The sequence below is a fragment of the Pholis gunnellus genome, assembly GCF_910591455.1.
Source record: "Pholis gunnellus genome assembly, chromosome: 23".
NCBI classification, from domain to species: Eukaryota; Metazoa; Chordata; class Actinopteri; order Perciformes; family Pholidae; genus Pholis; species Pholis gunnellus.
Genome location: NC_136550.1, coordinates 15,835,468 through 15,859,311, shown reverse-complemented (window position 1 = coordinate 15,859,311; position 23,844 = coordinate 15,835,468). Strand labels below are relative to the sequence as shown.

Genomic DNA, 23,844 nt, shown 5'->3' with positions numbered 1-23,844 from the left:
ACAAGACAAGGAACCTTTGCTGTCACAGGGCTGTTTGAGTTGGACACCAACCTGAGTGTTATTGAATGTAGAGCCCGGGGAAAAAGTTGCATGTATTTTTCAGCCCGAATCACTGCCATTGACACTGCCAGAGAGGACTGCGTGGAGTGTGTTTTCCAACAATATACACACTCTCTCCAGGAAATGTTTAGATTTACTCTAACTCTAGCCCACCATTTGGAGAGATTCTATGCCTCAATGGTTTGACTATTTCAACTACAGTACTCAGTGATGCCCCTAAAGGTGAAAAGTATTAAATTGCGCATGCTTTCTCCCCTAATAGAGACAATAGGGTTACATTTGATTACATGTGGCAGGAAGGCAGAGGGTAAATCAGTTTGTGTATGAATGTGTTTGTGTGTGTATGTGTGCATGTGTGTTTGCTCTCTGTCTCTTGTCTCCTTCTCTCTACATGTGTCCTCTTTCTTGGGTGAGCAGATAGACCCACGTTGCAAAGCTTTCAGGTCGAGCTACGCGGGGGGGGGGGGGGGGGACAGAGGCGAGAAATAGAGCAATAGAGCAGGAAAAGACAGACATAGTGGGAGACGGGTGAGAGAGGGACTGTTTCAAGCACCATGTCTTTTCGGTGTGAATAATTGAAAGGCTGGAGGATGAAAAATGCAGAGATCATCAATGAAAACAGTTTGCCTCTGTCCTGTGAGACCTGACCACAGTTATGGATTAACCACACACACACACACACACACACACACACACACACACTTTCCATTCTGTCTCTTGGTGTCTCTCAGCCAGGATGTAACCACCTTTATATTTTTTTATCACTTTCAATTTACCCAAGTAATACGATACAGCTACAGTGTAAATGCAGTTCTAGTGGGCCAACTACAATATCTTGTTCAAGTGGTAGTTCTTGAAAAAGAGAGATACTGCAGTGTAGAATAGTGTCAGAAAGCTGAAATCTTCAATTCAATTAGTGCATACTAGGTCTGTCCACACACTGACGGTGGCATGATGCGCCCATAACGGGTTGACACGTGTCAAGCTGTTGAGATACGCTACTGCTCTATTTCACATATTAACACATCCAAACTCTCCACTCAGCAACTCTATCACATTTTCTCCCAACTTCCTGTTTACTATTATTTACTATTATTTACTATTTACTGTTTACTTTTTTATGTTTAGATGACAATTTCAGTGTCGTGAGGCAAGGCAACTTGATGCAGCTGGTGTGTTGCACTTAAATGCATCAAACTTGTGAGTTCGTATTGAGTGCATCTTGACCTAGTGAACAGTATATAAACCCATGGTTGCTCCTTACCCAATATTGGGTATACATAATCCTGTGCTTGAACTGTGCTTATTAACGTTTTACGCACAAATCCGGAATTCATCAGTATTTATATACCTGAATTTATTCTTATTCTATTAACAAATTTAGAACTGCCTCAGACCATGCATACGCACAAATGATGAAGGCGGTTGTCTTAATGTAAAATCACAACTTTCATGTTTAAACCACATTAATTAAAAAAGGTTTGATTAAAAACGTTTGTCGGTTATTCTTTTGTTTTTGCATAAACTTATATCAAACCAATTCTTTTTTTACCCAAACCACAGTCTGTATCTCAGGGGACGCAATATTCCCCTTTTTTAAATCATTGTCACTCCTGTGGAAAAGTGGACCTTTTCTGCCTTTCTTCAGTAGTTGTTTTTTATTTGGTAACACTTTATAATAACTACACACTATGAAGCATTAGTTAAGTATGTGTAAACACTTAATTCATCATATATAAAGCCTTGTTCCTACATTAACACTCATTAGTATGCAATTCATAACTATTATAAATATTTTATTCTTGATTAACAAGCTCGTCTATTATGTTTCATGATTGTGTTTGTCATACTTTATAAATGATGGATTCCTTTTGTAAATGAAGCATTATATATATTACAAACCAATTATTGAGTTGTAGATGATTATTAACATAATTTATAAAGTTGTTAGAAAAATTCACCCGAGACCGATGGAAAATCATCAAACAATAGGCCATTTATTCTTGCAAGAAGGAGACGAGGTACCTGCTAACTACATCTGCATTAAGGTGCGCCGTGATTGGTCAGTGGTCTAGCGCGTGACTAATGTGAAATTTAAGGAAGCTGGCAGAAGTTAGTTGGAGTAGTAAGCTGTTGTAACTTGACTGTACTTTTTCAAAACTGTTCCAAACTTGACATGCTTGATGACTGTCATGACTTTAGGACTTCTGCATGCCAATATTAACTCATATTAATAGCACCACCTGCTGGCAACCACGGACGTAAGCACTGAACTTATTAAGAGGGTTCGTGGGCACACCACCAGAAAAAGACTTCTCTGATCTAAATATGTGCAAACTAAGATGTTTGGAGAGCAGACATTGGATAACAATGGTTTTCAAATCTTTTTGGAATCGGGCTGTAATATAAAGTAATTTCATGCAACGTGAAGTTTGTTCAGTAAAATCAACCTGCCCCCAACCTAATTTATGTTATAGATTATACAACATGGGCTCACCTTTTGGATCAAACATTTTTTTCGACCAAAAGATGTTGTTTTTTTTACATTCTGCCATTTCTCCTCGACTCTTCCCGCTTTGAGTCTCTTAGCAGTGATTGTCAGAGCTAGCTGAACATACAGTCGGTTTTGAGACCTGCATTTACTTTGACAGTCCGTTATGATACAAACACTAAAGCGCATTCACACACTTTCAGTTTTTTGTGGATCTTTTCAGGCTTACATGTACGATTATATTCGGAGCTACACTCAAAACATTCAAGGCTTAAGACCTGGCAACATGACCTGGAGTCCTGCCAGTACCCTCGACATGCGTGAAGTTGCGAGGGCCCGATCAATGCTGCTTACAGCTTTAATTTAATTTACAGTTTGATGAAAGGATGGTATTAGTAGCTTTCAAGCTGACTTTTAATTACTGCAAGTCTTTCAAAATGGCATCCATTCTTGTGGCAGTAGGGTCCATGAAGGTACACACACTTTAAAGTAGCTTTCTTGCTGTTGCAGCAGTTCTTTATAAAAAAGCTTTCAGTTGATCAAATAGTTCACGCACCTGTTCCTGTGAGATCTATAGACATTGTCTTTTTCTGTCTACCTGCAACCAGCCATCTTGCCAGCTTGCGAGAGCCTTTTCTTGTAGGCCCCAACTACACAGAGGGAAAAGAAAGTCTGACTCAATCCGGTTTTATTCACAATTTATTGAAACCTCTTATGAAACTTTGGTGAAGGTAATACTGAGGTTCGAAAAGGTTTTTGGCAGATTATTTCCACAGGTTTCTCAGCACAGGGTGTGCCTCACCAGTGCATGGTGACAGTGTGTACACATACAAAATAATTCTACTCTGGTATTTTGTTGCTCTAATGGTACATTTACATGCACAGAAATATGAAAAAGAAAATAACGTATAGATTCAGAAAATACTGACTCTCCCTTTTTGACCTCCACTCTTCTCTCTTCTCTCCAAACCCCCCCCATCTCTGCCCCCAGGATGTTCAGATAGTGAGTACAGACGAGAACCAGGTCTTCCTCGCTCTCCAGGAGTGGTACCAGTCAGACACATATAACCTGTACCAGTCTGACCCCCAGGGCATCTACTACTCCATTGTCCTGGAAAATGTTCGCAGCACCAAGCAGCCAGAGGAGAATGTCCTCATCGACATTCTTGAGGTGAGTTGGGGTGGAGGAGTGGAATAGCCATTTCACTATGCCATGAGTACCTTCACAGGGAGAGGGAGGCATCCTAATCAGACACCTGAACCACCTCAACTGGCTTATTTCACTGCAGTGGAGCAGGGATTCTACTCAGAACTCTTGCCAGTGATGCTGTGGCTGGGGTGGGTATTGTGTTTTATTATCCTTTTAGCTCTTCGCAAGCTCCTCTTGTCACCAATATCACTGATGCTCAATAGATGGGTACCAATGATGTTCTGGGCAGTTTAATCACCCGCTGTAGAGCCCTCATGTCCTGGGCCGTGCACATCTCATGCCAGTTTGTAATGTTTCCAGTCAGGATGCTTTCTATTGCTCCTCTGTAAATATACAACAACTTGGCACAGGAATTTTGCCTTCTTAAGTTTCCTTGAGTAATACAGCCGTTTATGAGCTTTCTTCTCTAGGATGTAGATGTGTGAGATCCACGTCAGGTTGTTTGTGATAATGATTCCAAGGAACTTAAAGCTGTTGACTTGCTCCATCACAGCTCCATTGATGTAGACAGGGGTGTGCGTCTTTGCCTCTTTTTTTTCTAAAATCAACAATCACCTCCTTGGTTTTTCTGACACTGCACAGTAGGTTGTTCTCTGAGCACTACCCTGTAAGGTTGTTGATTTTCTATATATATTAAGTCTCATTGTTGTTTGTAAATCCAGCCGTTGAAGGTAGTGTCATCTTAACTTCTCAACAGACTTCTATTCACGTTTGGGGTAGTAGTCGTGGGTGTCCTGTGTTCAACTTTAGAGTGGAGCAGGTTTGGCTGCCAATCCAAACTGTCTGGGGTCTGTTTGTGAGGAAGTCTAAAAACCAGTTGCAAGATGAGGTACTCAAGTCTAGAGTGCTAAGTGCACCAATCCGTTTCATGGGGGAGATTGTGTTGAAGTCTGAGCTTAAATCAACAAACAACTTTCTGATGTCGATGTTGTGTTGGAGAAACAGTTTCTCAAAGCGCTTCATCAGGATGGGGGTGTGTATATATGTGTGTGTGTGTGTGTGTGTGTGTATATGTGTGTGTGTGTGTGTGTGTGTGTGTGTGTGTGTGTGTGTGTATATACATGTATATTTTAGTGTTGGGCAAGTTAACACGTTATTATCTCGTTAACGCATACTTTTTAAATTATTAAGGGGACATTTTTAACAAAAGAACCAGCCGGCCGACCGGTAGGCAGCAAGCGGTGAACAGCTGTTTGTGTGGCGTCTCTTCCTGTTTCCTTCACCTACATTCCCCTGGGTCCTAAGTCCCTCCATGTACAGCTTCTTATCACCCTCTATGTACCAACGTACATTTTCACAAATACCACACATATTACGGTAATCAGCATTTCATACGTGTCTGACCAAAATACCAAAAAAAGAAATGATTCGTTTAAATAATTTTTTTGAGTTTTTAAAGTTGTTTTGTTTGGAATATGTATAATAAGCATATCATTTAGTTATCACTACTGAAAAGGTCTAGTAGCCTTTAGCACAGACATATATAATCAATATGCTTTATTAATCTTGTAGCGATCCAGTAAGTCAGCTGGTGAATTTCAGTGCCGCTGTTTTTCATAAGCCAATGTTTTGCTCCAATAATACCTTCATTAACTTTCCTCTACCTAAATTGATATTAAGTAAACATATTTAGCCCCATTGATGTCTTCTTTTATTGAAAACAATCTTGCATTCATTATGAAGACATTCAATTCAATTTATTATTGTATAGCCCAAAATCACAAATTACAAATTTGCCTCAGAGGGCTTTACAATCTGTACACATACAACATCCTCTATCCCAGGGCCCTCACATCAGAAAAGGAGCAACTCCCCCCAAAAAAAATCTTTTTGGGGGAAAAGAGGAAGAGACCTTAGGGAGAGCAACCGAGGAGGGATCCCTCTCCCAGGATGGACAGAAGTGCAATAGATATGTGTACAGAAAGAACAACAGAACAGTTACAACATATTCAATGCATATGACAGAACCACGGCAGGAGGCAAGACCATAGTCCAGGTATCACCAGGATTCACGGAAACCTGCAAGGCGAGAAAGCACAGAGTCTCCGGTAAAGAAGCAATGTCAGTAATGTGCCTTCATGGTATCAGTAATATAGAATAGTAATGTGAGTAATAATAAAAGTGTTATTAGCAGTGGGAGTCAGCAGGGCCATGGTGGGAGGAAGGACCAGGGTCCAGATATAACCACGATCCATGGAAACCTGTGAGGAGAGAAAGCACAAAGACTTGGGGGAAGAAGCAAAGTTAGTAATGAGCATTTATGGGACATGAATTCATACAAAAGGAGATAGAGAAGAGGAGATAGGAGCTCAGTGTATCCTAGGAAATCCCCCGGCAGTCTAGGCCTATAGCAGCTTATCTAGGCTGGTCCAAGGTAATCCAATCTGTTTAAGGACACAGAAATGTTGTGGCAGAGCCTGATCTTGAAACTCCCATGTTATCCTTGCCTTCCTTTCATTCTGTATGTCCGGAGAAAATGAATCAAGGCGAGAAGGAATCGGTAGAGAGGAAGTGTTGGAGTAAAAAGAAGAGGCGGTGCGCAACAGAGGAAATGGCTCACTGCAGAACAAATTTCCTTCTCCTCTCTCATCATTCACTCCAGGATGTATTCTCATCACTTGTAGTAAGTAGATAGAGACAGAGAGGTTAACAACATACCCAGGATGGATAAAGACTTGAGGTACAAGGAGCAATACAATTAAGAGAAAAAGTTGAAATGCTGAACAGAAGTGGAGAGATGAAGAAGTGACAGAAAGGAGAGAAGCTAAAAGTCCAGAGAGAATACAAGTTATGAGTCAGTTTGATGACTTCATGACCTTACCTCTCTCTTGTGCTATTGTTACACATGTTTTAGCATTTACCATGACACTGTAATTTCCACTTGTGTTCACAGTGGCCACTTTTAAACAAAATCTGCATAGGGTCACTTTAAATGAGCATTTCAGGTATTTTTTCAAAGTTAACCCTAGTTGTTCCACTTTGTATTCTAGGTGCATGGAATCAAAGGAGTCTTTCTGGCCAATCAGAAGATCAATGGCAAAGTGACAACTCTCATCACCTATAACAAAGGGCAAAACTGGGAACCGTTGGTCCCACCTACCACTGACATGAATGGCAAACCCAACAGCTGCAAAGCAGTAAGTAGTGACCGCACAAAAAGTTCCTTTTACTTTTTTTCTTTATTTAATCTACTACCTGAGATGAGCAGCTTTAAAGGGAAGGCGTTCAAAGCCAATGTATGTTTTCATACCGACTGACAACAATACAGCTTCCAATAGAGCTGAGTGACCTAAAACTCTGCCAAATTTAAAAGTTTAAGAAATCTTATAGGCTAAATAAAACTAATCAGTTGACATATTTGCAAACTCCACATAATCCTTTGTAAAACCACAACTGGACAAATTTAATTTAGTTTTTTGTACAGATCTGATATAACATGTTAATAAGTGAGCTTTAGAGGTGCTGGTAGTTGGATTTTGTTAACCTTGCACGGCAGCTGGATTATTGTGATACCAAGAGGTTACACAAGAATCAGGGGTTTGAGATCACACACAAATCCATCCCAACAAGCTTTAAGTAATGCACTTGTGTCTGAACCACAGTGCTATAGATCAATCCGCGTCCTGTAAGGCGCTATTGGCAGCTACAGGCCTGATTTAGGTGTGTGATGTGACAACACAAAGAGGGGAGAAAGGTGTTTGTTCAAAACAACAATGGTGGCTCCTTAAGAGGTTAGAATAGATGCTGCAATAGTATCAGTTATATCAGAACTGGAAAGCGTTTTTTCATTGAAAGAACAACAAAACATGACACTGAAGCCTTTTCTTGATGTTTTTGCTCCTCTCCCGACTGGCTGTGGTAAGAGTTTAATTGGCAATTGGTTCATCAGATCACCTGCCAAGCATTTTTTTAAAGCACCCGGCCTTTTCCATATGGCCTGTCGCTTCTCAGGTAATTCTTTGTAACACACCATCTGGCGCTTTAGATTTGGGTTTCTTACCTTTGGACTGAACCAGGCTAACTGTCGCTTTGTGCTTAGATAAGCTAAACATCTGCTGGCTCTAGCCTCATATTTAACATAATATGACAGTGGTAACAATCTCATGATCCAACTCTCTACAGAAAATCTAATATGTGTTTTTCCCAAAATGTCAAACTGTTTCTTTAACATGTATGTTATACTGTTCCGAAAACATGGAGTTTTCATCTTTAAGCATTAAAGCTTAAACCATCTGTATGTTGTACAAACTATGTCTTATTCCGATGTTTTTTTAATAGTAAATATACGAGCAAGTTCTTTTCAACAGATCCGGGATAAAATTTCTTAATTTAGGTGTTTTTTTCTGAAGGATAGAGCAATTCATTTGTCTGGAGAGGAACAGCTTATCACAAAGACTGGAAACGAGGGAAAACAGCTAGCCTGGCTATGTGTAGTGAGGATTAAGTCCTTTTCAAAAAGGTTTCAAAAAATGAGGTCTGCCCTGGACAACTGAAGAATACAAGATCTATGTGTGGATGCCCGAGCACTATTAGCACTTGGCCCCTTGATTAATGTGGGGCAATAGAGGGCAGCTTCATCTACAAATTACTGACAATAACATCTTTGAGTGGAGAAAATTAAAATAAATAACTTACTGGGTTGACCATTTAAAATGCTTTGAATTAAGCCTAAATCTAACCACTAAGCCTATTTTGAGCCCTCCGCTCGAACATTTCATACCCACACTCTAAGGGGCTTATCTCGCTAACTACAAGGTCTATTTGAATAATTTCAATGGTATTATAACACTAACACTTGTGATAGTTTTTTAATATATGTACATATCAGTGTATATGTTATGGTTAATGCTGAATGAATATAACACACAGCTCAAATAAAAAATGTTCAGGTTCGCCTGAAAAGAAAAGCACTTTTATTGACTTGAAATGATGCAGTCCAAGGCTTAAACTCTCTCAAATCATATCACAACATGTCAGCAGTCATTTTTAAAAAAAAATTTTGATAGAGTGAAGTATGCCTGAGAAATCAATGCCGGTGTACAGGTCAGCTTTGGTCAGCCAACGTCAATTCTGATTTTAGAAGCAGCCAATATAGCTCTTTTATTGTACTTTTAAATACTATATAACTCTATATTTCCCTTATTTTATCACTAATAGTGTTCAATCTATCTAATACAGCAGTTTGGCATCATTTTGAGAGCCTGTGCTATATAAAAACCTGTAAAATATGGCTAATTTTCGTCAGAATTTCAGTTTTACGTGATGTATTTGAACCTAACACAGCCTGTGATTGGCCAATTTGCGCAATTCTTGCAGTTCTGAATCCTTTGAGTTGTTTGACAGAATTTTAAGCCAATAAAATAATCGAAAACTGTGATCCGCCCCCATGGGTCAAACCCATTGGCCAAAACTGAAATTATTATTCATTCGTCACAGTTGGTCGTCAGAGACTCAGTTTTTTTACCAGCAGAGGAGAGAGGCGGCTTCGATATGCGGGCATGGATTATTCTTTCTTTTTTTTCGATTTTCATCCAGGAAACATCTAAAAGGTACGGAGTGTTTCAATGTTTATGATGATGGGCTGAGTTGATATCTGTGGCAGATCAATAGTAACTTTCTAACGGTTTAAAGTAGAATAATTTGGAGGCGATAGTTCGATGCAGTGTGTTCTCCTCGTGGTCCGGGATATGAAGTGTGTGTGTGTGAAAGTGCCGTAGATCGCGGCTGGGACCGATAACGGAGAACATTGCGCGGCTTCTCCTGGCGAGAAATAGGTAAAATTGTGGTAGTACTTGTAGTACCTTGAAGTACTTTGTGTATATATATGTTTTTGAGTGATTGAAATAGGTTACATGATCTATTTGATCAGAATCTCTTCGTCATGTACGTTTTTGAAATATTTTAAAATATCATTTAATTCGTTCTCAAAAATTATTTGTACTACATGTGTACACTCTGTCGCCCCCCTCTAGAGCCCAATTGGGCTCTGCTCGGGATCTAAAGGTTAAATCAGACCAGTTTCTACTCCCCTATTGAAGGGAGGTTCTAACATTCAATGTGACAGAACAAAGAACTCTTGGAAAGTATTTTTACAGTAGATGGCCCTTCTATTATTTTTAAAAACAGATGTCCCAAGCCTTGCTTCATAACTAGTCTTTACCAGGCCGTGGAGGGGGGATGATTCACAGCAATGGCTACACTTGCTTTCTGCACACAGTGACTTATCGTGTTGAAGGCTATTGCTACACAAACATTTCTTTAGCTAAGGACTTCATTTCACTGTGCCCCAGATCCATGCAGTGAGAAGCTTAGGCCCTCACTCAAAACTCACAGCACTTTTGCAAGTCGCACACACGGGTAGTTCGCTTTATTTTTTTGTTTTCTCCCAAGCAAAAGCGGCGGTCCTCCCTCATTTCGCTTCCTTCTGATTGGGTGCTACACCTGTCACAAATGAGACTAGCAGGCAAGGAAATAATTACCACTACCTGAACTATTCATACGATTACTTTCATTTAAAAGTAAAATAATCCTCCTACCAGCACCTATGAAGTTCACTGATTGCTTACCACATTACTTCTTATTTGTTTAATTTGCATAACAGCATTTTTTATACTGTTTCTGCGTGATTTGTACAGATTAAACAAGATGATGTCAGGGGCTTCATATTGACCATACAAACATGAGTGGTGTACATTTGTTCAACTCTCTGCAAAGACGCAATATGCCTATTTTCCCAAAAAATGTACTTGTCCTTTAAGGTGTGACAGACTGTTTTCCCACATTTTTTATTTCCCAAAAATCCTTAAGAAAAGGTATGACACCAGTAGTATACCCCTAACGTGCACAGGCCAGTTCAGGGAATGAAATATAGGGAAGTTGCAGCCATAATTCATGCAAGGTATCACAGAGCTAAGAATAAGGTTTTCTTTAAAATAATTTTGTAGGTAAAAGTTTTTGTTTGTGTAACAATGAGACAGACAAAGTGAAAATGTCTGCAGTTTATGTAATGCTTTTAGCCCCACCATGACAGAGAGTGGTGCTTTGCTTTTACTTTCAGATACAACCAATATTAGTCTATTAGATGGTGAAACACTGTAGCCAATGTCCTGTGGCAGAATTATCCTCACATCGACACTCAACAATGTTTGCATTCTGCAGCCGGACTGTCAACTCCACCTCCACCTACGCTGGGCAGACAACCCCTACGTGTCTGGGACAGTCCACACCAAAGACTCTGCTCCAGGTCTCATCATGGGGGCTGGTAAGTCTCTAGAGGAACATTTCTTTTCATTTATTTGACTGTTGGACCTTCTTCCCACCTTAAATGTATAAGTCACATCAATTTTATTCATGTAGCCCATTATAGCAAATCACAAGTTTGTCTCAAGAAGCTTCAATATCTGTACAGCATGCAGCAACCTCTGTCCTTAAAACCTTGGTTTAGATATGGAAAACCAAGGTTACCCGCGAGATAAGGAGGAAGAGATGGGGATGCCGAGCTGGGGCAGAGCATCGCGCCAGAAGGGGACGTTTTAAACCCGTCCTCCCCTCCATGATCATGGGAAACGTACAGTCTCTCCCCAACAAGATGGACGAGTTATCAGCGCTGACTCGCCATAAGAGGGTTTACCGGGAGTGTAGCCTCATAGCATTTACCATAGAGCAAGGCTAACGGAGCTAACCTCGGACAGGCATGCTACACTGGACGGGTTCCGTATCATATGGGTGGACAGGACAACGGAGAGCGGTAAGAGGAAGGGAGGAGGTCTGGCAGTGTTTGTTAATGATAGATGATGTAACTCTGGGCACATCACTATTAAAGAGCAGACCTGTACTAAGGACATTGAGCTGTCAGCATGAGGCCAAACTACCTACCAAGTGAACAAACTGACGCTGAGGCGGCCTGTGACTTCATCCACTCGGCGACAAGCAGGTTGCTGACACAACACCCCAGTGCCCTCATCCTTCTCTCTGGTGACTTTAATCATGCCCCTCCATCCTCCACTCTGCCCACATTCACCCAATACATCACATTACACACCAGAGACAATAAAACACTGGATCTCTTCTGTTCTAACAGCAAGGAGGTATACACTTCATCACCTCTACCTCCCCTGGGAAGATCTGATCACAACCTGGTGCACCTCCTGCGTCCCAGCCAGCTGTGACTCGCACAGTAAAAAGATGGTCAGAGAAAGCCGAGGAGGCTCTGAAAGACTGTTTTGACTCTACTGTGTGGAAAGTATTCAGTGATGACCATGGGAAGGACATTGACAATCTCACTCTCTGCATAACAGAGAGTGATCAATGAATACTCCGATTGTGAATTATCTTTTGCCTGCGGAAAACTTGCACAGAGCTTAGTTTGTGTAGCTCACAGAGAGCTGCAGTGACACGCCTACCTCCTGACAAATGTGACTACGCACCGCAGACGAGTACATCACATCCTGTTACAGAAAAACAATCATCGTATTAATTCTAGGCACAGGAGCTCCTCATCATCATCCAACTCTTCCAAAATTATATTTCCAGCCATGAAATAGTGTTGGGGCAAACTTATACAGGCCTATCAAATAAATCAAAGACCACCTGTCAAATGATTTTCAAAACTGCAGGTCCAAATCAAAAGAAATTACATGATACATGCAATCCTCCATAGTACTATGAGTCTGCGCCAGGTGCACATTGGTAAACATTGAAAAACTTCTAAGGAGGATATCCTCAACTTACTGTATTTCACTTTCTCTAAGTTGGTTATTCACTGTCTAGTCTGCTCACATCTGTTCTCTCTATTTACTTTTGTCTCTTTTGGAATTTGTTGTTTGATTGCCTCATGAGATTATGTTCCTAATGAAATTTTCAATTACTGACCTTTCCTTCAGGTAACCTTGGCTCCAAGCTAGTGGAGTATAAGGAAGAGATGTACATCACTTCAGACTGTGGGAAGACATGGAGACAGGTACACCCTGCCCTTCTTTGCTTTGTATTACCCCCCCCCCTCTTTGCTGTTTCCCTCCTATCCTTCTCTACACTTCCCCTCTGCTCCCTTAAAAGTTACACAATCTGAGTATATTAAGTACATTTGCAATCTGTATCAAACTGAACAGCCAAGTATGACTTCTATAATTGTTGTTGTTAGTTGTAATGTGTTGTTTTTTATGATTTGCACTGATGTAAATAAATGATCACATTATTTCCATTTAATTTAACCCCCCTCAACATTTTTATGTCACTACTTTTAAGGTTTTCGAGGAGGAGCATCACATCCTGTACCTGGACCACGGTGGGGTCATTGTTGCCATAAAGGACACCTCTATTCCCCTCAAGATACTCAAGTAAGATTACTGTTCCAGTATGACACTATGTCTATATTAATGCTTACTACTGTAACACACTCTTTAACAGAGTGACATAATTAGTTTATAGACTTTTAACTTATTAAAGTTATTACTTTACGTCTTCTATGATGCAGATTAATTAACATGATGTATTCTGTAATTCGTCATCATTAGAAACCTTTTGCAGTCAATCAATCAATAAATCTTTATTTGTATTGCATGTTTTCTACATGGTAATTCAGTCCAAAGTACTTATGTGTCTGACAAAATTACTAAAATTAACATTTATATATCTTGTAATTTTATATCTCGTCTATATATATATAGACTATAAAATAGAAGAAATATGAATGTTTAAAGAATGGAAGATTTAAGCACACAAATTAAATCTTGAGATTCAACATTAAAATGTGAATAAAATGAAAAAGCGAAGAAAACAAGAACAATAGAAGAGATAAAAGTAAACAGTATAAAATGAAGAAAAAAAATCGAAATCATATGACCGAAAGCTGGGCTTAAAGGTATGTAACCATCCATATATACAATTGATGTATGTTGAACTCAATGTTGTGCATTCATTATTATTTAAATTGAGAGGTTTAGGGCCATAGTTTAATCAGGCAATGAATACAAAGGACTATGCTATTTAGGTTCAGGTATATACAAAGGGCAAAAGGGCTGGATGAAGTGAAATATAAATCGGAGGGTATGGTGATTTATAAATGTCAGCCAATCACATCACTGGGCAAATCAGAGTGAACCATGGTGACAATAGTTCAACAAATGGAGAGGGAGCTTCTTCGTGATTGCATCAATCTGACCTTATCATAATTCTACTAAATCCCATGTAATAAATGGTCTCATCATATTGCAAAATGTTACACAGCAGTATTTGCACCATGAGGCATTTCAAGAATAAAACTACTTTTTCTCAAAAGAAATTTAGAAAGAAAGCTGTGACACAGATTGATAAACTGCTGTAATCTCTCTCTCTCATAGACGGCATAGTAATAAGTTATAAAGAACCGGTCTGATGTTTGTAGAGGTGTCTGTGGTTACTTTGTAGCAAATTGGTGTCATTTGCATGTGTTTAACAGTAGACAGTTGTTTGTAATGGCACTGTGATCATTCCCAATCTGTTAAGTACCTCAGCTTGGTCAGTGCCCCTCTGCGTCTTATACCACCCACTGAGGCACCCCTTTGGCGTCTGTCACATCGGGCTTTCAACCAACTCCAATGTGCTCATCCATGTCATTATTAGACGGTCAGAGCAATTACTGATGACGGTGGCACAGTTGAGGCAGGGTAGTCCTTCAATCAAAGGTTCGATCCCTGGCTCCGCTAGTCGCATGTTGATGTGTCCCTGACAAGATACTTAACCCCAAAATTGCTTGTGTAGCTATGCCTACGGTGTGTGAATGTGTGTGAATGTTAGACAGATCTGATGGCAGGTGGCACCTTGGATGGTAGCCCCTGTCATCAGTGTATGAATGGGTGTGAATGGGTGAATGATGACAAGTAGTGTGCCAGCGCACTACTTGTCATCATTCACCCAGTGGTTGAGTGGTCGGAAAGACTAGAAAAGCGCTATACAAGTACAGTCCATTAACCATTTACCGTAATTGCAAAAGAGAGACAGCCTGCATAGGGTGTGTGGAAGATGGATGGAAGGTGAAACATACCATTTGAATGTTTATTAACAATTACATACATACATTAAGTGTGCACACACAGTTTGGCAATGGAAGTCTGGCAGAGTGCAATAGCTTGTCAAGCTATGCAAGGTCTAAATTTACTGAACATTGCCGGATAAAAATGTCAGTAAAACTTTTTTTCACACTGGATGGTTCAGGTAAGCTGTGTAATTAATCCACGGTTCACATGTGTGCCGAACTGTGAGAGGTGATCCGTACGGATCACAGATTTCCAAAGATCCATTACACCACTATTATGTATCCTGTAAAATATATTGTTATTGTATAGTTCTGGTTTTCTTTTATGTGCAACATTGATAATGACAATATATTTCTTGGACTAAGAGAAAAAGCCTGGACTCTATGAAGTTCTATGAAGAAACCTAAAACAACTTATTCTACAAGTACATCACAAAATCCGGTCCAACCTGCTAGCTTTTTTAAATTAACTGATATGTGTTGTGTGATTTAACCAACTGTAAGGGGCTGAGGGGCAGGGTAATTCGAGGCATCTATATTCCTGCCAGGGGACTCCATCCACTCCCACGTGTGAGCATTGGGAACAGGAGTGGGAAGCCACAGACCTGGAGCTGATCTCCTCATCAGGGGAGAATAAAGGACAATCAGGGTAGTTTATCTGGTGGCACATGCTGAGAGAGGAGCTCTCAGTCTCCTCCCCCCAAGATATCCTGGACCATCTTGAACTTTGGTTATATTTGAGACAGGTACATCGGCTAGCGGTCTGGCTATGGTAGTTTAGATTTTCTAGTTTTGCGGGGGCATTCAGGGCTTCTGAATGAACCATCGATTTCTGTTAGCGCTGTGCAGAAATTGCTGTCTATTCCATACTGCTGTAACAGTGTTGTGATAGACTGGTCACCACGAGTGAAGTTGGTAACTGCTCCAGCTGGCTAGCTTCTAGCTGTTCAGAGCGGATCGCGACACAGAGCTCTCAGGCAAATCGAAGGGTGGATGAATCTGTTTTTATACCAACAGTGGCTGGTGCAACAATGTGACAGTGGTTCTGCAGCACTGTTCTCCTGATCTGTAATCTTTTATCATAAACTGTAAACCCTTTTACTCCCCCCACGAGTTCGCTTCATTCATTCTAGTCGGTGTTTACATTCCGTCGCAGGGCAACGTGCAGGAAGCACAGCGAGTGCTCGCCGACCAGATACTGTGTGTGGAGCGGACCAACCCGGACTCTTTGGTTATTGTCCTTGGTGACTTTAACAAAGGAAACCTCAGTCATGAACTCCCTAAATACAGACAGGGCCTATCGTGCCGTCCCTCGTGCTGCACTGGGACTCTCTGACCACGTCATGGTCCATCTGATTCCTGCACACAGGCAGAAATTAAACCTCTGTAAAGCTGTGGTGAGGAAATTCAAGCAGTGGACCAGTGAAGCTCTGGAGGATCTTCGGGCGTGCTTGGACTGTACAGACTGGGATGTTTTCAGGACTGCTACCAACAGTCTGGATGAGTACACAGAGGCTGTAACTTCATAGATCAGCTTCTGTGAGGACAGCTGTGTTCCAACAAGCACCAGGGTGAGTTACAACAACGACAAACCCTGGTTTACAGCAGAACTCAGACAGCTAAGGCTGCACAAGGATCAGACATTTGGGAGTGGGGACAAGGACTTGTCAAAATACAGGTTTAGTAAAGCAGTGAGAGATGCTAAACGACTGTACTCGGAGAAACTGCAACACCAGCTCTCAGCAAGTGACTCTGATTCTGTCTGGAGAGGCCCCAGACAGATCACCAATTACAAACCAAAAGCCCCCCACTTCATGAATGACCTCCGCCTGGCAGACGAGCTGAACGAGTTCTATTGTCTCTTTGATAGACGATGAGACAGCCCTGACTCCATCCCCCACAGCTCCATCAACCAGCCCCAGACCACCAGGTCCCCCTCCCCCAGCCCAGCAGGGGCCCATGCCTCTGTACCACCCATCCCAGTGTCACCCCACTCCCCAGTGACGACTCCCTATTCTGGAGAGAGACGTCAAAAGGCTTTTTAAAAAACAAAACCCCCGCAAAGCAGCCGGCCTAGACTCTGTCTCCCCCTCCACCCTGAAGCATTGTGCTGATCAGCTGTCTCCGGTGTTTACAGACATCTTCAACACCTCCCTGGAGACATGCCACGTACCAGCCTGCTTCAAGGCCTCCACCATCTTCCCCATCCCCAAAAAACCAAGGATCATAGGACTTAATGACTACAGCCCCGTCGCCCTGATATCTGTGGTTATGAAGTCTTTTGAGCACCTTGTCCTGTCCCATCTTAAATAAGAACCTAGAAGGGATGTGCAGGGGAGTAACCGGTTGGAAATTGTCCTGGGGATGACAAAGTCAGTGGGGGACCCGGGCTCTGTTAATGAGCCCCACTACGGATGGGAAGAAACTGTTTGTGTCGTGAGGTCTGGGTCCTGATGGACCTCAGCCTCCTGCCTGATGGAAGAGGAATGAACAGTTGAATAGTCGGCTACTATCTTTGTTGCTCGCTTCAGGGTCCTTGAAGCGAACAAGTCTTGGAGGGACAGCAGATTGCAGTCAATCACCCTCTCGGTAAAGCGAATGATGCGCTGCAGTCTGCCCTTGTCCTTGGCTGTGGCTGCAACGTACCAGACCGTGATGGAAGAGCAGAGGATGAACTCAACGATGGCTGTATAGAACTGCACCATCATTGTCTTGGGCAGGTTGAATTTCTTCAGCTGCCTCAGGAAGTACATCCTCTGCTGAGCCTTCTTTGTGATGGAGCTGATGTTCAGCTCCCACTTGAGGTCCTGGGTTATGGTGGAGCCCAGGAAGCAGAAGGACTCCACCGCGTCGACGGGGGAGTCACACAGGGTGATAGGAACTGGTGGGCTGCATTCTTTCAGAAATCCACGACCATCTCCACTGTCTTTGGAGCGTTGAGCTCTAAGTTGTTCAGACTGCACCAGGTCACCAGATGGTCAGTGTCCCACCTGTAGGCGGACTCATCCCCACCAGAGATGAGTCCAATGAGTTTTATTATCGTGTAGCACGGAGCTGCGCAGCCTGACAACCGAGGGGCTCAGAAGGACCACATCGTCGGCCACGAAGTCATCTCATCGTAAGGCTTACTTAGGTGTCTGGGCTTAGTTAGGTCATTGTGTGTCATTATCTTGTTTGTGTTGCTTAAATTACTGTCATTTTATAACGTGGTGATACAACCGAGGATGTTAATGATGAAATTACTGTGTATTTCATACTGCTGCAATCGTGTTGAGATCATATACCGCTAGTGGGAGCAGAAGTTGTTGTTTCATCAGTTCAAAGGTCAGAACCGCGGTTGGGCGAGTCAAAGATCGTCAGCCGTGTTTCTGTGATGAGATAGCAATCTCCATATCTTACGGTGGTGGGGAGGATCGGTTTTGGAGGATTTATTTAGTTTTGTTTTGCTTTCTCTCTTCTTTTACTAACACACACACATATAGCGTTAAGCTACATGTAGATCCCCACATCTTTGGATCTCCGATTGTATCACAAGACTACACAGCTGGTTCACCATGACATTGACACTGCCACTATCAGTCACTAAAGGATAAATGGGGCCATGCTGGAGTCTAAGGTCCAGTAACGATATTATATTTGTTTTTTTTGTTTTTTTTAATTGTCGCTGCATGGCCAGGCTGTTTTGGTGACCCCCTCTGGCACTTGCTGCTCTATGCACAGTGTGTGTTGCACATGTAAGTAGCTGATGAAATAAAAAAAGACTGGTATATGGCATGGAGCATATTTTCACATATGGCCCACTAATCTAGTATCTAGATAAAATTGGATGGATGACTGAGGATGTCGGCATATAGGAGGTTGTATTGTATTCTCGTTGAATTCAGCTCAAACCAAATATGATGTTTCATGGCTGCCCAGTGTGAAAGCACTCAAACACAGACCAGCCATTGCCGCCCCACCAGTAATGGAGTCCGTGGGCTGGAACAATAACGCTAGTATAAGCGCTTACAGCCGGTGGCAGCGCTGTGTCCATATATGAAGTCTATACTCTGCGTGATGTTGTCAGAAATCAATAACATATTTGCCAGTGAGCAGGCAATTATGCATTCACTCTACTCCACATTGTGGCCACCGATGGTGTGTTGTAACAAATCTCTAGGCACATCCTGATTGGCAGGCTACGCTCATGCAAATTTTCAGTCTGCAAATGCATGCTTGGTATTAGAGGAGAGTATGACACATAGAGTCCAGTACAAGGTGGAGCCTGTGTCAGTTAGAACTCAAATCAAAAATACTCCACAGAAAAGATCCTATTTTCAATTACTTCTTTCGAAAATTCCGTCATTTAGATCTTATGTAACCTACATAGGCTTAAAAATTGCATTTCCTGGTAGTTCAGTGGGCACATTATCCTTTTCTCGTTTTTGCCAGATAGAATGTCTATTATTGCTACCAGTTTTCATCAGCTCTAGCTAGCTATCTAACTAAACTGGTGGGTAGCTCCTTAAGTTGGCTGAAAATGTCTCCAGCTAACTTGTTTACAGCTGAATCATTTTACATTAAGAATAATGTAAAATGGTCTTAATTGCATATGATGGTTACATACTAGATGAGGTGCTTAACAACTGAAGCTGAAGCTATATGTCCCAGGAATGAAGTCAACATTCTCACCAGTTGATGATCCACGTAGAAGACATAAAGAAGCAGCATTGTTGTGTTGGAACAAGTTAGTCCTGTAGTATAAGATCTTATTTTGTTCTGAGACATTTTAGGCTGTTTTGCTATAACAATTCTGCATTGTTTTTCCAAACAATTTCGTTTTATTTTTAACGTACAAGACAAAGAGCTTTCTAGGGTAAGGATTAACCGATGCATTTGGCAATTGCTGTCCTAGGTAACATTGACCTGATCCCCAAATTCAATGAAGAAATCTAGGACCGGTTTCCACACAGTGGGGAAATAAAACCCCAGAAATAATATAATAAGTTAATAATTGCTCTTTGGTTGTAGAACTAACGCTGGGGTACCACTGCAGAATATGCAACAGCAGGTGAACATATTGTTGAATTTATTTATTATTTCACTGGTTTTAGTTATGTAAAGGCTATAAAACAAACACCCTGCTCCAAATACTTTTACGGTTTAGTAATTGGTAAATTCACTGGGAGTGTGTTCTTACTAACTCTACTCTTTTATAAACAATGGAACCTCCAACTGAAGAGACTTTCATCAATGTATTGATTTTGAACACTGCCTGTTTCTCCACAGGTTTAGTATCGATGAAGGACGGACGTGGACCATTCACAACTTCACCAGCACCTCCGTGTTTGTCGATGGACTCCTGAGTGAGCCAGGAGATGAGACTCTGGTTATGACGTGAGTAAAATCCCTATTTGAAAAGGAAAAAATTTATCAATTTCAGGACCGCTGTCGGAAAAATGAAATGAAAGTCTGTATAGGTTCAGCTGAATTCATCATAAATGGTCTGAAGACATTGATTCTCTACAGAAACATTAACAAATCTGAAATACCATTACAATATGGGTGTAAATTATGATATATTGAATTGAGAAATCTCTGTGGCATCAAAAATTAAAAATTTTTAATAATACTATTGCATTTGGAAAATGCAGAAGCTTAAATTGTGGGAAATAAAATGTTCTCTCGGTGGAGCCACTGCGCTCAACATGGCAACCCACCCGACATAACAGGCAACGTGCTGTCCGACACTTCCACCACGGAAGAACAACATTGTACTTTGGTGAAGCACGTGTGTTCTGGGAGGCGCGCTACACTAAACTAGCTTAGCAGGAAAACCAACAGCAGCACACACGCTAGAAACTCTCCCCGCAACATTTAGGCAGCTGTTTCCTACTGATTCAAACGGGGCTAAAGCAACCGCCACTGCCCATTTCGCCAGACCATAATTTCTGCTTTGTTAAAGAAAACAAAAGCCCAAACAGAGAGTAAAATGTCCGAAGCACCCACTGCTGCTCTAACAGATGGCCGAACCGTGGCGCCGCTGTATTGTATTGACACAAACTGAGAATTTTGTGAACTGTTACACCCCTATTTGTTTGTGTAAAAATGAAGCTCAACACCTACAAATACACCAGTGGTGGGCCGTCAGGGGCAGCAAAGCCTTTAAGGCTTAAACAGAATCACAAAGTTATAGCTATTCTATAATTTTTCATAAATACACTACATGTATTCTAATTATTTTCCCCATTAGCTTATTATCACATTGCATAGCTACTGTCTTCCTCAGTTGCCCTGCTTCCAGCGCTGTTGTTTTAAGTAAAGCTTTTATCCAATCAGATTTTGCCCCTATGCTGTCTTTAAGTAAGAAGAGAGGCCCGAGGCCTGCAGGAAACATTTGCAGTTTAAGGAAATGGGGACGATATTCATGATTGTCATAGTCTTCAACCAATCAGATTTTTTGTTTGGCATGTCGGGTGTAGTCTTTGACGTGCCAGAGCTTCTAGGTGGCCTAGCCGAGTATGTCAGCATTAACGTGCGCCGTGATTGGTCAGTGGGCTAGCGTGACTGTTGTGAAACTGAAGCTAGCTAACAGAACTTAGTAGTAGTAGTATTAAGAGTTCAAGTTGAAAGATATGTAAGAAGTTATGACATTGACATGACATTTTGCTTGGTGTAGATTCTTTTTTTTTTTTTTACCTAACTTTGTTATTTTAACACTCAATGGCTGAAGGTGAAGAAACGGATTTGGTGGCAGATTTACACTTTTCTCGAGGACATTTCAAGAATAGCTGGACATCGTAAGAAAGGGTCGGCCAACCCCACATTTAGCCCTGACCCAGCATGGAAATTTGTGCGCCACTTTCAGTCCATCAACTACGAATGGTATTCCTGACTGACAGCGTCAGAGAAGCGTTGCAAATTGTATTGCTGGGAATGCCTTTTATTTACAATAAAAGGCATTCCCTTGGTGTTTGGAGCCACGCTGGATTTGCTAACCTGAGTTGTCTGACCAAGGAAGCAACAAGACACAAAAGAATGGCAGGACACTTACAAGCTACGGTGCTTTTGAAAACTTTTGGAGAGACCCGAGTCGATCGACAAATCGTTCGCAGGGAAACTTCTAGCGGCTTTTAGGACAGCCAGTAGCTACTTTCCTTACTGAGGAGTTGGCAACACTGCAATATAGCTCTAGACTGGTCAACATGGTCTTTGAAAAGAGAGCTGCCCTACAGGATCTTTTTGAGCACATTCTGGAGCACCATGATGAGTACGACGAGGAATCTGTGCGCTGTGCTGACGGATACAAAGCCCATCTGGAGAACTTTGAGTTTTGTTTTTCGCTGTCTACATTCCATGGGATTTTTGAGTATTCGGATGTAAGCTTACTTAAGTACTACAGAACAAAAAACTGGAAGTACATTTCTGTCTGAAAAGAGTGGATGAGTTTTGTGACACTATTGAGAGAGAAAAGGGACAGTTTGATGACACTTTTGAGTCCACTGTGCATGAAACAGGTTCCCCAAGCGCACGGAGAGACCAAGCGCAGGGAGATATTTGTGCACTGTACCAGAAACTCCACAGCGATATCTTGGACAACATTCTTGCCCAGATACGAAATCGGTTCAAAGACCCCGAGAAATTAATGTTTCTCTCCCTCCTCGACCGCCAGAAGTTTCAGGCATATAGGAAGAAATTCCCGTATTCGGCCTTCTCCAATCTAACGCAGAGTCACGGAACTCTATTTGATGATCTGACACGGCTTAAAACAGAACTGACTGTAATGTATGTCATGGCTGACTTTGAAGGAAAAAGCTCTGCTGATCTACTTGCTTTCCTTCAGCAGAAATATCTGGTGGAGAGCATGTGTCAACTTTACACACTGGCATGTTTGGCGGTGACAATCCCAATATCGACTGTCTCTCTCGAGCGGACATTTTCAGCCCTCAAACGCATCAAAACATATTCCAGAAATACAACTGGGGAGGGTCGACTGTCATCACTGGCATGGCAATCGAGAAGGCTCTCTTACTGGAGATTGAGTAATTGTATTTCAAAACCCAATTAATATGCTTTGTATTTCATCAGCCTCTACTGTCTGAAAAGTTAACAAAACCTGTCAGACAAATGTACAATATTTACCTCTGTGATGGAGTGTAGTAAAAAGTACATTTATCTCTGAAATGTAGTGCAATCTGAATATCACCTCTATACCGCCACCTAGCTGTAATCTGCCGAGAAGGGCAAAGAGATGGCCACACACAAAAGCAGATACACACCGATACACACACATCGAGAACCTGAACAATCAGACTCACTGTGTGTGTGAATGATAGAAAGCGAGAGAGAGAGATGAAAGTCTTTCTTGCTCCTTCCTTTTGCGGCTGTAGATCTTTAAGTGTTTTAAGACAGAAAAACAATTTTCCACTGATGCTGTGGTGGCTGGAATGGTCAATACACATTCCAGCAGTTATGTTACCTTGTAAAGGTTATTTTCAACCACAAAAGCCAGCAGTTGAAGAGGTAATTTTTCCTTGACCATCTGTAAACAATATACTCTGATGAGGTTGGCAAGCCTATGCAGTTTTGCCTCATCATTTTTACAATTAACTAAAGCCATAAAATTAAGTTTTCCCAAGTTTTTCAATCTTGCCTCCATTGATGCTGTCCAGGATGCTGTACAACCTTTGACAAAAAAAGGCAGGTAGAAGCTTAGAAAGTCATAGATTGAATCCAGAGGCCATTCTTAGTCCCTTCCCATCCCAATCATTAAGATTTTCTTGAAAAAGGTTCAAGACCTCACAAAGCTCTTCATTGTGAAACATTAGGATCGGAAGAAGCCTGGAGTTTGAGTTCTATCTGGTAGCTGCTGCCTGTGGAATGAGTCATTTTACCATTTCATCAAGAAGACCGGTGCATTTTGTAGACTTGCTAAAATAAGCCAAGCCTAATGACAATGTTTAGTTTGAAGCCATAGCAGTGAGCAAAAATATTGCCTCTTGGACTCAAATCTTTGCTTTTACTCCTTTTCTATGAAATGCCATTACAGATGCAGATGCACTATCAACTTGTGTGCACAGTTAAACTTCTCTA

The 23,844-nt window shown here is 41.5% G+C and overlaps 1 protein-coding gene across 1 annotated transcript in view; it reads left to right on the top strand.

Moving 5' to 3' along the window:
• sorcs2 (sortilin-related VPS10 domain containing receptor 2) overlaps positions 1-23,844 on the top strand; it is a gene marked incomplete at its 5' end in the record, with an annotated part of 266,050 nt that overhangs the window by 224,092 nt on the left and 18,114 nt on the right. The window contains 6 exons of the mRNA XM_079185210.1: positions 3,543-3,722; positions 6,752-6,898; positions 10,920-11,022; positions 12,644-12,720; positions 13,005-13,096; positions 20,041-20,148. Of these exons, the coding sequence (XP_079041336.1) occupies positions 3,543-3,722; positions 6,752-6,898; positions 10,920-11,022; positions 12,644-12,720; positions 13,005-13,096; positions 20,041-20,148 (707 nt within the window). The remainder of the gene's footprint in view (positions 1-3,542; positions 3,723-6,751; positions 6,899-10,919; positions 11,023-12,643; positions 12,721-13,004; positions 13,097-20,040; positions 20,149-23,844) is intronic.